At 20.9% G+C, this 13185-nt stretch overlaps 3 protein-coding genes across 5 annotated transcripts; 1 reads left to right on the top strand and 2 right to left on the bottom strand.

Moving 5' to 3' along the window:
* Positions 1-701: 701 nt before the first annotated feature.
* RfC4 (replication factor C subunit RfC4) lies at positions 702-2362 on the bottom strand. Of its 2 annotated transcripts, XM_011504973.1 has the most exons (6): positions 2224-2362; positions 1840-1967; positions 1451-1770; positions 1144-1353; positions 925-1038; positions 702-852 (listed from the first exon to the last, which is right to left on the bottom strand). In XM_011504973.1, the coding sequence occupies exons 1-6, from the start codon at positions 2310-2312 to the stop codon at positions 742-744; spliced, it is 972 nt and encodes a 323-aa protein (XP_011503275.1). In that variant the 5' UTR covers positions 2313-2362; the 3' UTR covers positions 702-741. The 2 variants fall into 2 exon arrangements, with proteins under 2 accessions (XP_011503275.1, XP_011503274.1); XM_011504972.1 differs by having other exon boundaries at positions 703-852; positions 1451-1967.
* Positions 2363-5852: 3490 nt separating this feature from the next.
* Positions 5853-7695, top strand: LOC105366551 (uncharacterized). Its single transcript, XM_011505042.1, has 2 exons — positions 5853-6083; positions 7367-7695. Exons 1-2 carry the CDS (start codon positions 5948-5950, stop codon positions 7693-7695), a joined length of 465 nt encoding a protein of 154 aa, XP_011503344.1. The 5' UTR covers positions 5853-5947.
* Positions 7612-10877, bottom strand: LOC105366509 (superoxide dismutase [Cu-Zn]-like). 2 transcript variants are annotated; one of them, XM_011504971.1, is made up of 4 exons: positions 10679-10877; positions 9976-10200; positions 8874-9156; positions 7612-7690 (listed from the first exon to the last, which is right to left on the bottom strand). In XM_011504971.1, the coding sequence occupies exons 1-3, from the start codon at positions 10853-10855 to the stop codon at positions 8902-8904; spliced, it is 657 nt and encodes a 218-aa protein (XP_011503273.1). In that variant the 5' UTR covers positions 10856-10877; the 3' UTR covers positions 7612-7690; positions 8874-8901. The 2 variants fall into 2 exon arrangements, with proteins under 2 accessions (XP_011503273.1, XP_011503272.1); XM_011504970.1 differs by lacking the exon at positions 7612-7690 and having other exon boundaries at positions 8809-9156.
* Between the last annotated feature and the right edge of the window lie 2308 nt (positions 10878-13185).

Raw genomic sequence — 13185 nt, 5'->3', positions numbered from 1 at the left:
ATTCAATAAATACGTACGATTTTGAAATGAGAATGAACATAAAAATTAGTCATAATTTTGAACATGAAAATCTATTTAGTACTTATTAATATAGGAATAATAGAGTGGAATTATGAAAAATACCTATACAAAGTAATTATTTAATAATTAAAGGAGTATGCAAGGAAATACTCCAGAGCATTTATCTAAGAAAGGGTCAATTATAACATGGAGCTGAATTTATATGTGGTAATACTATATAATGTATAAACAAAAATATTAAATCTCTCAAAAAAGATCAATACACTTGCTGACTTACGATATATGTATAAGATCTTAGCCGGTCTTTTCAATTAAATAAATAATACTTATTTTAACTACAAGAAATAATTATTAATCCTATATTTCTGAGCACTTAATATATTCTATAATTATTTGAAGAATTAATATGAAATATAACTGATAAATTAAAAAATAAAAAATAAAAATACCTACCTTTAAAAGACATAATATATAATTATATTGATGTACCAAAATAAGTTTTCAATAAATCTTTGAACTGTTACAATAGAAATTTTGTTTCCATTTTAAATATATTCATATTTGAAACCCTGATGAAATCATAATTTGTAATTATTATTTTTATAATATATGTATGCATTTATTGATGTTCATAAGTATTTGTAATGTAAATAATGTACAATTTCAATTTATGAGTCAAATAAAATTCTTAGATTATAATATATATTAAATAACAATAAATTAACTTTCTGTAGTATTTAGTGCTATATGACACAATCGAGCAATCAGACTGTTTAATTGTAAAAAGCTGTTGATTCCATTTATGACTCCCAAGTGTGTTAAGCCAATTTCCTAAAATGCATTATAATTATAAAATATTTACATTGATTAGTATATTAAATTATCTGTAATGTTATTAAAAACCTTAATAAAATCAAGTTTCAAATTTTCATCCATATTTATATTTTTTGCAACTCTAAATATATTACTTATTATATCTTCAGGAGCATATCCCATTACTGATAAATGCTTTAAAATCTGAAAAACGTTAAAAACTAAATAAGTGTATTGAAATAATGTTGAATTTATTGAAAACTAATTAACACAATTTTACACAATTTAGTGTTATAATTGAGAACATACTTCATATGCTTTAGTAATGTTTCCCTTCATACACAATTCTAACATATTTTTTACAAGTAATGGATGAGGTTCATCACAAACTTTAAAAACATTCTCACTTGTAACAGCGTTAAATCCATTTACTGTTGATTGTAAATTATTAAGAGCTTGACGCATATCTCCTTGGGCAGTAAATACAATAGCCTCTAAACCATCATCTGTATATAAAACCTATAATTGAAAAATAATTTAACCAATTAAAAAGTAACATTATAATTACTTATTTTGCTTAAAATAATTATTTGACAACATTTACAATATAACTTACGTTCTCTTTATTACATACATCTCTAATCTTTACAATGATTTGCACATCTGTTAATTTTCCATAGCGCACCATAGCACAACGTGATTGTATAGGTTCTATAATTTTTTCGCTATTATTACAAGCAAGCATAAATCTTGTCGTACTGCTGTATATTTCCATTGTACGTCGTAATGCTTGCTGAGCACCATCTGTCATGCTGTCTGCTTCATCCAATATAATAATTTTATGTTTTCCAGGTAATAAATTAATCTTTTTTTGTGCAAACATTTTAATCTTGTTTCTAACAACATCTATACCTCTCTCATTAGAAGCATTTAATTCTAGAACTGCTTCTTTAAATAAAGAACCCAAAAGAATTTTAGCAAAGCATAGAATAGTAGTTGTTTTACCTACACCAGGTGGACCAGCAATAATTATATTTGGTACATTTCCATGTTGTGCAAATATAGATAATCTTTGAACTGTATCTTCATTTCCAACAATATCAGTGAATACTTCAGGACGATATTTTTCTATCCTGTATCAAAAGCAAAAATAAAAAAATTTTAATTATAAATATTTTTAAATCATTACTTCTGCAATTTTTTGTACACAAAACTATTTAAATACTAAAAGAAAAAATTACACAGTAATTGTAATAAAATAAAGATAAATTCAACTATTATTTTATTGTAATAAAAATATATTTTATAATTTGAACAAGTTTTAGTTAGAAGTTAACATTATTCATACAGTTAACCTTAAATTTAAACGTATATTTTATATTTAATTACCAAGGGATGCTTATAGATCTTTGTGATTTTTTTTTAATTTCAAATTGACTTGGTTCAATTTCCATTTCTTCAGCGTTTGTTTTTACCATTTTTTATGTAATAACAAGAAGAAAATATTGAAAAAAAAACTGTATAAAATCTTGATAATGATACTCCCGCCAACTCGAACATTATGTATGAAAATGTGTAAAAATTTTATCGACATATTTCTACAGTATAAAACAAAAACTTTCAAACGTTGTTTTTATTTGTTTATTTTATACAGTGTAATATAATTTCAACGCTCTAAAATAATGAAATATAAATATTATTATATAAAAAATAGTCATTTTCGCATTGCTTTAAAATATGTGTTAAGAATTTCTAAATTTCGATATTATTTAGATATAAAATTTAGATTTAAATGTTAGAAATTATAGATATAGATATTATAAAAACTTGATCTAAATTTATACAACACTTCAAAGCGACAGTAATGCAAATAAATATTTTTAAACGGTTTACTATGCTTTAAGTATTCTTATAGATATATTCTGAAAGTAACTTAATTACAATTTTGTAGAATTTCTATATAACTACATAAAAATAAAAACTACAAAACATTAATTGTATTATAAAATATACTGATTACATTATGTAGATAATTTTTGTTTTTGTTTTATTTGGTAAGCTCAAATTGTTTAACTAATAATTTCATTATATTATTATCAACTCATAATTTTCAATTATTATAATCGCAAATTTTTAAATAAATGTGTGAGATATGAAGATATAAATAATAAAATAACATGTGAGAAAAATTTATAAAAATGAAAAATTTCTTACTTAGATTGAAATAAATTATATTTACAGGAAACATATCTATGATAAATAATTCTTTGAAATTTGTCATTTTAATAGCCAAATAGATATAAAATGCATAAATCGTGAATGTAATTTAATGTAGAACATAAATGTTTATTAAAATATATCATTGATAAATAATATTTATAATTTGAACAATTTGTTCAACTTAAAAAATTAGTCACCGTCAAATTTAAGGTACTCCACAGTAAAACAATGGAGTAATCAAAAGTTAATTTATAAATAAATATAATTGCATTTTAAAAAGTTTAATTATTCAAATAAAAGTGGAATATAATTTGTGGGTAGTAAAATTTTTTAAATTCTTAATTATCTAACATTTAGCGATAGTTGCAATTAAAATGATTTATATATATATATAAGGTTACAGAACGCCTCAGCAGCTCTACTGCTTTTTATAGCCGGGTACAAACGTACAAGCAGTTGTATTTCTGAACATAATTTAATATCATCTCTAGAAAACACCATTAACGCAACATAATAATATTTTAAACTATATTCATCTTTAATTATTGAAAATTAAAAATATAAATATAAATATATATAAAAAATAAATTAAATTTTTGAAATTCAGAAATACGGAATTCATAATAAATAAAGATCAATAATGAAATATTCCTAATATAATAAAATTATGCAAAAGAAAATTTAATAAATTCATGATAAAGAAAACTTTTCAAATATGAATAATATAAATTTAAGGTATATATGAAATGTAATCGTAATTACATTAATACTAAAATAATATTAATATTTGATTTTTATGTAGAGATTGCCACTATGATATATACAACAATTTTTTAAATAAAATATAAAAAAATTTTAATTTAATTATAGTAGTAAATATTTTTTATTTAAAATTATTTAAGAATGACAAATAAATTAATTGTACATCAATTTAAGATTTACACAACTAATATTTAAACTCTTATATTATATATAAAAGTATTTCAATTATCAATGATAACACAAATATATTTTTAGCGAATAATTTTAAGTAATTTTTAAATGATATACTTTAACGAATATTTTTCATATATTTTAATTTGGAATATTTCTATATCATCATTAAATTACAATTTTATTATTGAAATATATTTACTAATTTTATTTATCCATTACCATATTAATATATTTTTTATTTCAATATTTCAATAATTGATTTTAATATTTGTAAGTAAATAAATTTCAATATAAGTTTTTTTATACCTAGAATAAGAATAAAAACAGGAAAGCTAATTTTTCTTGAGTAATACCGTTGATATTCTTATTTTTTTATTAATAGTATACTCCACACCCTATATATTTTCGTCAATCTAATCATAATATAAACTTATGTTAGAAATGGCTACATTTAGTCATAGTTATTTGAAAGTTTCATAAACTTTTTCTGCTTAATCAACTCTTTTTCACCAATTTATATTTTAAATTTTAGTGAAATATTTCTTAATTAAAAGGCAAAAACTAATTTCATTTCACTTGAATACATCGTTTTTGCTAAATATCAAAACTTAAACTAGAGAGCATAAATCATGAATTTAAAAATAATTACAAAAGAATTTATTAAAATTTTGTTAATATTAATAACTTGATTCAGTTAGAAATTGAAAATGAATGTGTTATATAAATATACGGTACAATAATTACAGAAGTAAATAATAAGAATGCACGAGGGCGTTGAATAATTAATAGTATTAGCATATTAATGTATGAAAAACTTGTTTAATATAAATTTTCAATATTTGGATAATGAAAAATAGACTAGCATGTGTGATCATTTAAAAATTTTTGCGCGGGAATGTCCAAGCATACTAATAGAAAGACATATTTAATAATTGAAAATATAATTTATAATTTTAATTTCTACAAGAAAAAATTTAAATACTTCAACAAATATAAATTAAGAAAAATATATAAAACAAATTAAATCTGAATTTAAAACTTAAATATGGAATCAACAGGGTATTGTATGATTAAAGTCTATAATTACTTATGGTTAATGAAAATAAAAAATAGTATAAAAGTTATGGACACTATAAAAGATCGTAATTTTTAAATGAATAAAAAAAGTTTTTTAATATAGTGTATTTAATAACGTTTGCTATTTCAATTTTTTTTTTAATTTATTTGAAACCAACAAAAGAGACACAATTAAATGAATTTAAATTTATATCAGACCAATAAAATAATAGAAAATACAAATTTTTATACTTACAAGAACATGTAAATAATCAGTAAATATGAATATTTGTAACAAAATTAGTATACTATAACCGTAGTGGCTATTTTTTAAATATTAAGCATATTACCATTTACAAATTTATTACTGGAAAAGTAAATGAAAAAAATGCAAACTCAAAAAATGAACTAGATCTTTTACCCGTTATTTACAAACTCTTGCTTAATTTCTAAAATTATCTTTAAATATTTTAGAGTTTTTTTTTTCTAAACATTAAAAGTTTACTCAATTTACTCCATAGGATTTTTTAATTAGAGGTTGTAATTACATGAAAAAAATTGTATTATAAAATATAAATAAAATCCAACATGCTATTACTGAATATACAATTTTTTTAATAATATACCTATTAATAATCATAACCACGATACTTTTAAATCTTAAATGTTAGATATAATTAAATACGTTAATTATGTGAATAGCATATTAATCAACAAATGACTATTTCAGTTTGTATAAAATTTAAAGTAACCTAATTAAAATTTCTAATTTTTGATAAAAAATTATTTTGAAACACTAATTTAGATTTTTTGTTTATAAAAATGTAGATATCTTTTTAGAATAAAAAAATCATTTTTCTAACGACATTAGCAAATAAATTCAAGATGTTTGTAACTTATTATGTGGAAACGGACGAGACAGGCGGTCATTAATTGCTTCGTTTTATTTGCAAGATGCAGAACATCAAACTCTAACGTTAACGGCGATTTGGCTGAAATTCTTGAACATTTAGGCGGTGAAATGAACGATCCTCCAGGTGTAAATGATAGTAAAATAAAAACATAAAATAAAAAATATATAAATTGGTTTATTGTAAAATATAACAACTTATTTCTTAATGACAAAAAAATTATATATAAAAGAAAATATTTATTTTACTATATCATTTTAAACTTCCCATTTATATATTTAAAATGATCAATACTTGTTATAATTTTCTTTGCTTATTTTTACTATAAAAATAAATGAGGAATTCATTAAATATAAAAAATTATTATTTGTTAATTTAATTATTTATTTTAATTTAATTAATTATTTAATTATATTTTAATGCAGCAAAAATATTTGAAAATAATATCTATTTAACTTTAGCCTCATAAAATCGTGCAATTATATGAGGTATTCACTATATTAAATACCAAATACATTTTTTATTGTATAATTACATTGAATTAAAAATTATTTAAATAATATAGCGTCATAAATAACAATAATTCATTGTTTATTTAAAATTTATTAATTATTTATTTTAATTCGTATAAAATTAATAAAAATTGTCTTTCATTTTTAGTTTAAAAAGTTTAAATATTTTGCAAATATTTATAATGAAGTACTTTTAAGCTTTGAAGCTACTTTTAAACCATAATAGTTTTATATAGTGAAATAAAATGTTTTAGGAAATTAGGAAATTACTATATTCGATGTTAATTATGGAAAAAGTTAATATAAATGTTATATTGTATTGTATGTTCCATATATAATTAAATAATGTTTATTTCTCTTTTTTGTCATTTATATTATTTATATTATATACAATTTTTAATATTTATAATAGTCATAATATTATATATTATATGAATAATATGTATAATATTTTATAATATTGACATAATATGTAAAAATTTAGATAAAAAAAATTAAAAAAATTCAACGAAAATATACTAAACTAGTAATTCTACAAAACTATGTTTTTAGCTCGAAATTACTAAATATATTTGATAAATTCAGACAAATATTTTATATAAATTATCAATTTAAATATTTTGCTGATAACATGTTTACATATTTTTAGTTGACAACTTCAAATTAGATTTATTAATTGTTACATAGTATATCTTGTCATTTGAAATTATACATATAATATTTAAAAATATTAAAAGAAAATATTTTTAATAATTTGAATTTAAATTTCTAATTTTTAATATTGATAGTTTAAACATTACAGATGCTTTAAATTTCACAGCTCAATTGAATCTTATATTTTAGTTATATTTCTGAATTCCTTGTCTTTTTTTTAACTTTTTAATATAATATCCACAGCACAAATTGGTCCCCATCTACTTTTTCACGATACGATGAGGGCAGAACAGGATAGACCACAACGAGAGCCTTTTCATCATAGGCCAGATACACTCTGGACTAGACGCAGATCATCACCTGAGATTATTCAGAAAGTGCGCTTAGCCCTCGAAGAAATGCACGTCATCCTAGATAACAACAAGCCCAGCGCCTCGCTACATATTCACGATGCAACACAGAAAATACTATATTTGCGTTCTTCTTTGTCTGACTATAACTTCAATGACAACAAAAACATCGAGGATAATGATGACGAAAACAACAACGACGATAGCTGGTATACACCTTGAATCATCGAAATAAATTAATGATTAATATCATATGCACATTTCAAAGTATTAAGAGAATAAAATTTGTTTTATAAATATAATACTGAAAATAAGCAACATTGTTTCTTGCTTTGATACAAATTGTAATTTGTTACATTAAAATAAATACACAAACTTTTTTAAATTTATTAATAACCTTCAATTTTAATTCATAAAATAAAACAAATTTCATAATTTTAATACCATTTATTGCAATTTGTTTCATGTATTAAATACATTTTAATTTTCAATTTTAATTTCTATTTATAAAACAATATAGATTTGTATCATTTTCATTTGATGAACTAATTATAAATCTTATTTTTTTCTAATGTATAATGTAAATCGATATTTTTCCAATATTTTCTATATGAATTAATTTATTAAATTATTATTACTATTATTAAATAAATTATTATATAATTTTATTTATTTTATATTCTGTAAACGATAAGAAAATTTTAAATAAGGAAATGCAACAAAATAACTTATCAATACATAATTAAATCAATCCATATAATAAGCCCAACTAATTATTTGTGATTTTTTAAAATTTTGCTATAGAATAAGCTACTTTCCTATTTAAGATTTATGTTATATGGGTAGTTAGCATTGTTTTAAGTATATTCATATTTTGACCTTTAGCTTGAATTCATTATTTCTAACACGTTATTTTACGTAAATAATTGATAATTTTAATGATTTAATATTTGAATACATATCATAAAAAATAATTGTTTTTTCTACATTCATTTTATGATTTTGATTAAATTTTTATGTAAATGTTTAAAATTTTTATGTAAATATTTAAAAAATTTTAATCTTTAATCATCAATTTACTTGACATAAATTATTAATACATATAAAAATATACAGTTGTTACTTTGAAATTTTTAGGAAACTGCATAAAAATTAAAAAAATTTAATAATTAAACTTGCATAAAGTAGTAATTATGTTAACTTAAAATGAAAGTATTAAACATTAATAAAAATGCTCAGAATATTCTTTTATATGATCATACACGGAAATAATGTGATGAAGTGAATGTGAAACAGTTATTTTTGTTTATTTTACCATATACATATATATTCAATAAACGGTAGTAGAAAGAAATTTTTGACTATTTAAAAAATTGAATGGGAGCAATTGAAAAAATTACGTTAAAGGAATTAAACGAATTATCGAGTTTATATGAATCCGACGACTCCACAAGCAAGTCGAGAACCGGCTGATCCGGTTTTCGCACTTTCCTCAGTACCACCGCGTCCAAGATCGTCTTGCTTTTCATGCACAACAATGGCTCTTCCAATTGCTCCACGTACTCCTAACAAGCTCAAGTAATGATCAACTCCGTCTATTTGAGCAATCCCATCTTCATCAGCATCGACATTTCCAAGATCACCCACGTGTCGCAATTGATCATTCGGGGCTCCATGATTAAACTGTAATATAAAATAAATTTGTAATAATAAAAAATTTATTATAAATAAACAAAATTACTCAATTTATAGTTTAATTAATCTTTTAAACTTTTTTTATCATTGAAAAAATATTATTTAATTGATTTGATATTTGATAATAATTATTGGATATTTACAGTTTTTCACTGTTCAAACTATATTTTCTTAACTAATTACATGCACTAATTTATTCTCAAATTTAATAGTATTTTCATGAAAATTGAGTGAACAATGAGACAAAAATATTTAATATATATGATAAAATTTTGGAAAATATTTTATATAAATTCTGTTTATTATTTACTAGTATAAAGGCGACAGAATTGTAGGAGAATCATAACTAAAGTAATTTTCACATTCATACTTAATGAACAACAATGTGTATTAAGATCCGATTGATATTCGACTTTCATAATAAGTTGAATGATTTTGTTTTCAAAAGTTCCGATCACTTCTCTAATACTTTTATAATTCAATTGTCTATAGATTTTTGTGAAAAATATCACTTTATCGATTAATTTTCAATAACTTCTGAAGTAAACACGAGTGTTACTATATTACAATACTAAATATATTTTTAAACACATTTAATGTACATAAAAAAATAATCAATTGGTGGTAGAATTTATGTATATATAGAATATTTTTATATTATTTTTAAAAATCTAATAATTGCATGCTTATAGTAATAGCTAGTAACTTATTTAAAAAATTGCATATTTATTGGTATTGTTTTCTAGATTTGGCAACAATAAATAATATAAAATAATTCTGTTTTAATGTCTTTCGTAAAATACATACCAAATAAGGATTGAAATGAGGTCCAGCTGAACCACATCCTTTGCTTAAGTCACCTTTTTCATGTACATGAAATCCATGAAGACCTTTATTTAATCCTGTAATCGTTCCATAAATACGGACTCCGTTATAAAGTTGCTCTAAAGTAAGAATGCCTCGAGGTCCTCCAATGGAATTTCCATCTTCACTTAAACTTCTAATCTCTACCATAGCTTTAAGACCTATAGTCTAAAATATCAATGTTAAGTGAGCATTACTATTTAATAATTAAAAAATTTAACCTTTATAAGCAACAACACATTAAGCAATTGCATATTTGAAAAAATAATTAATTTTGACATATAATTAAATTATTGGAATTCTTTTTATTTCAATTTAAAATTATAATAAAATAAAATTAAAAATTAAATTATAAATTAAAATTAATATTTTTTATTTTTAATTATTTGTATATGAAAAATATATGAATTTCATTTAATTATTTATTAAAAATTTTATCCACTAATATTTTTAGGTAATAATAAAATAAATATTAAGTAATTGTTATATTTAGTAGAATTTAAAAAATGATTGCATACAGCATATTAAGTAAAACATAATTAAGGATTATTGTTCAAATTATAAAAATATTTAATATGCATTATATATTAGTGAAATACTTTTATTTAAAAACTTAAACAAATCAAATAATGAAATATGTGCTCACAGAAAGATAAGGTTCCATGTGAACCTCGTATAAATTACTCCTTCCTCCAGAATATCCTGGTAAACTCCTAATAAAAAGCTTCTTATTGCTTATCACTGTCAATACTTTATTAACTGGACTAGCCCAAGCAATATAAAACAACGAAATTTCTAATATTAAGTTTATGGATACTCTCATATTCAAAATTAAAATAATGTCTTTGTTGCTGATTATAAAAATATTTCTTTTTTTAATATTCAATTTTTATACATTTAATTTAATTAATTACAATTATACTTACTAAATAGGAAAGCTAACGCAAAAATATTCGTAATTTATTAAAATATACGTAAATCATTTATTTATTATTTTAAATATGTATAATTTTTCGCAAAAAAATTCGATCAACGTGTCTTGAATAAGAAATTTTATTTCAAGTTTTCATTTGCTCGATTGCTTGTTATGTAATTTATAAGAGGCTCTCTCATGAAGATTTATCAACTGACTGCGACCTGTTAGGCACTTTTACGCATAAATATATACGAAGAAGCAATTGTGCGAAATCGAAAGGATCTATGACTAAGCACATAAAACCTTGAACGATCGTGATGAGCATGAAGTATGTGATAATCTACAATTTAAAAAATGTGAAAGACTAACTATATTTGTATTCTACTCTATTTCCGGTTACTTTTTGTATACAATAAAGCATTTTACATTTTTATAGCAATTGATATATTTAATTGTAGGTAAATATTTATGATACAAGTTCAAAAGATTTTTTTAAATATTGTCCATCACCCTTTTCAAATTGTCAATCTTTCTAGTAAGTGCTGACTGATTTGGAAGTACATTTATTGCAGCAAGATCAGTACCAAGATAAATTTAATTTAACTAGCACTGACTATAAATGGAATCTACAACTCCTTAATTCAACTTCTAGCTTGCAATAGCATCTTATATTTCATAACCCAATTTCTAGTTTTTAAAAGTATTTAAATTAAAAATTTCGCTCGGCTTAATACAATGTCTAGAATAAATATCATTTAGCAAGTGAATTATACGTTTAAACTATTTTATATAAATTTGAAACAAAAAAATTCTTTGCCATACTTTCAAATTATACATAATATATCTATTAGATAATACTTATTTAATACAGATAATACAGTATCAATGACATTTATAAATAACAAGATGACAAAAATCATATTTATTTTCATTTTACTTTAATTTGTTCTAATATTCTTATTGTTGAATGAGTGTATAATTATTTTTAATTATTTACTTACATAAAATTAAATAAAATTTATGTTATATATATACAAAAAAATTATATAAAATTCATACTTTATTTATTTTAAAAAATATATCAGATTTATAGTAATATAATTATAAAAATAGTAAGATAATAACCTTAGTTAATAATAAGAATAATAAATATTCTATATTAGCATTCTGCTAAAAAAATGTATCACATATATAAAAATTATTTAAAAATTATTGTATATAGATAAATCGTCGAATGAGAAAACCAATTAATATAAGTAGTAAAGCTTTAAAAGAATCATAGTTCGCCATAATATTATTTTCATTTTTTACAAAAATATGTAAGTGTACACTATTTTATCGTAAATTAATAATAAATTATCTAATTAATAATAAAAATAACTAAATCTTACATCAGTGTCAAAATGATATCATTTGAACAATTAGATTAGCGTAGAATAAATAATGGTATGTCAGCAAATATAAATTATATTTCGTATTGTATAAACTATTTTTTATACTAATTGTTTATCGTAATTACAAGCTTGCAATAAAATAATCGAATATATTTATTTAATTTGATTATGCTATTAAACCAATATGAAATGAGTTATTTTGTGCGTAAACATCACGTTATAAAACTATATATTCAAATAAAATGGATCAAGCATTGAACGAAAAATTATATATATTTATATAACTTTTCAACTAATGCGTGGTATTATACATATATTTATATTAATATGTGCACTAATATTAAATTTCATATTACTGTTGTATCAAATTCAATGAATCACATATATTTATAAATACTTTCAAACTAAATGTCATTCACTTTTATCATATATTAAAAACTGTTACATATTTTAATTTATAAAATTATTATTTATATTTATTATTATTATTGTATTTTTTCATTATTATTTATAAAATTATTTATAAAATTAATATATAAAAAATTAAAGTTTTATTAGTGTATGTAAAAACATAATGTTATAGAATTATAAAATTATATGTAATCATTATTAATAATAATATAATAATTATAGTCAAAAGAAAAATCTAAAAATTTTATAAAATATATTATATAATGAAAAAGTAGCATGTAAAGTAAGAAATGTAATCAATTTATCTTTAAAAATCATAAAAATGATAATACGATAATTATTTATTAATTGCATTTAATAAACATTATAAGATTATTACATATTTATAAAATTATTTATGATTCACTTTATACGATTATTTATTCTATTTAT

The sequence above is a fragment of the Ceratosolen solmsi genome, unplaced genomic scaffold (assembly GCF_000503995.2).
Source record: "Ceratosolen solmsi marchali unplaced genomic scaffold, CerSol_1.0 scaffold49, whole genome shotgun sequence".
NCBI classification, from domain to species: domain Eukaryota; kingdom Metazoa; phylum Arthropoda; class Insecta; order Hymenoptera; family Agaonidae; genus Ceratosolen; species Ceratosolen solmsi.
This window is presented reverse-complemented; position numbering and strand designations above follow the sequence as displayed.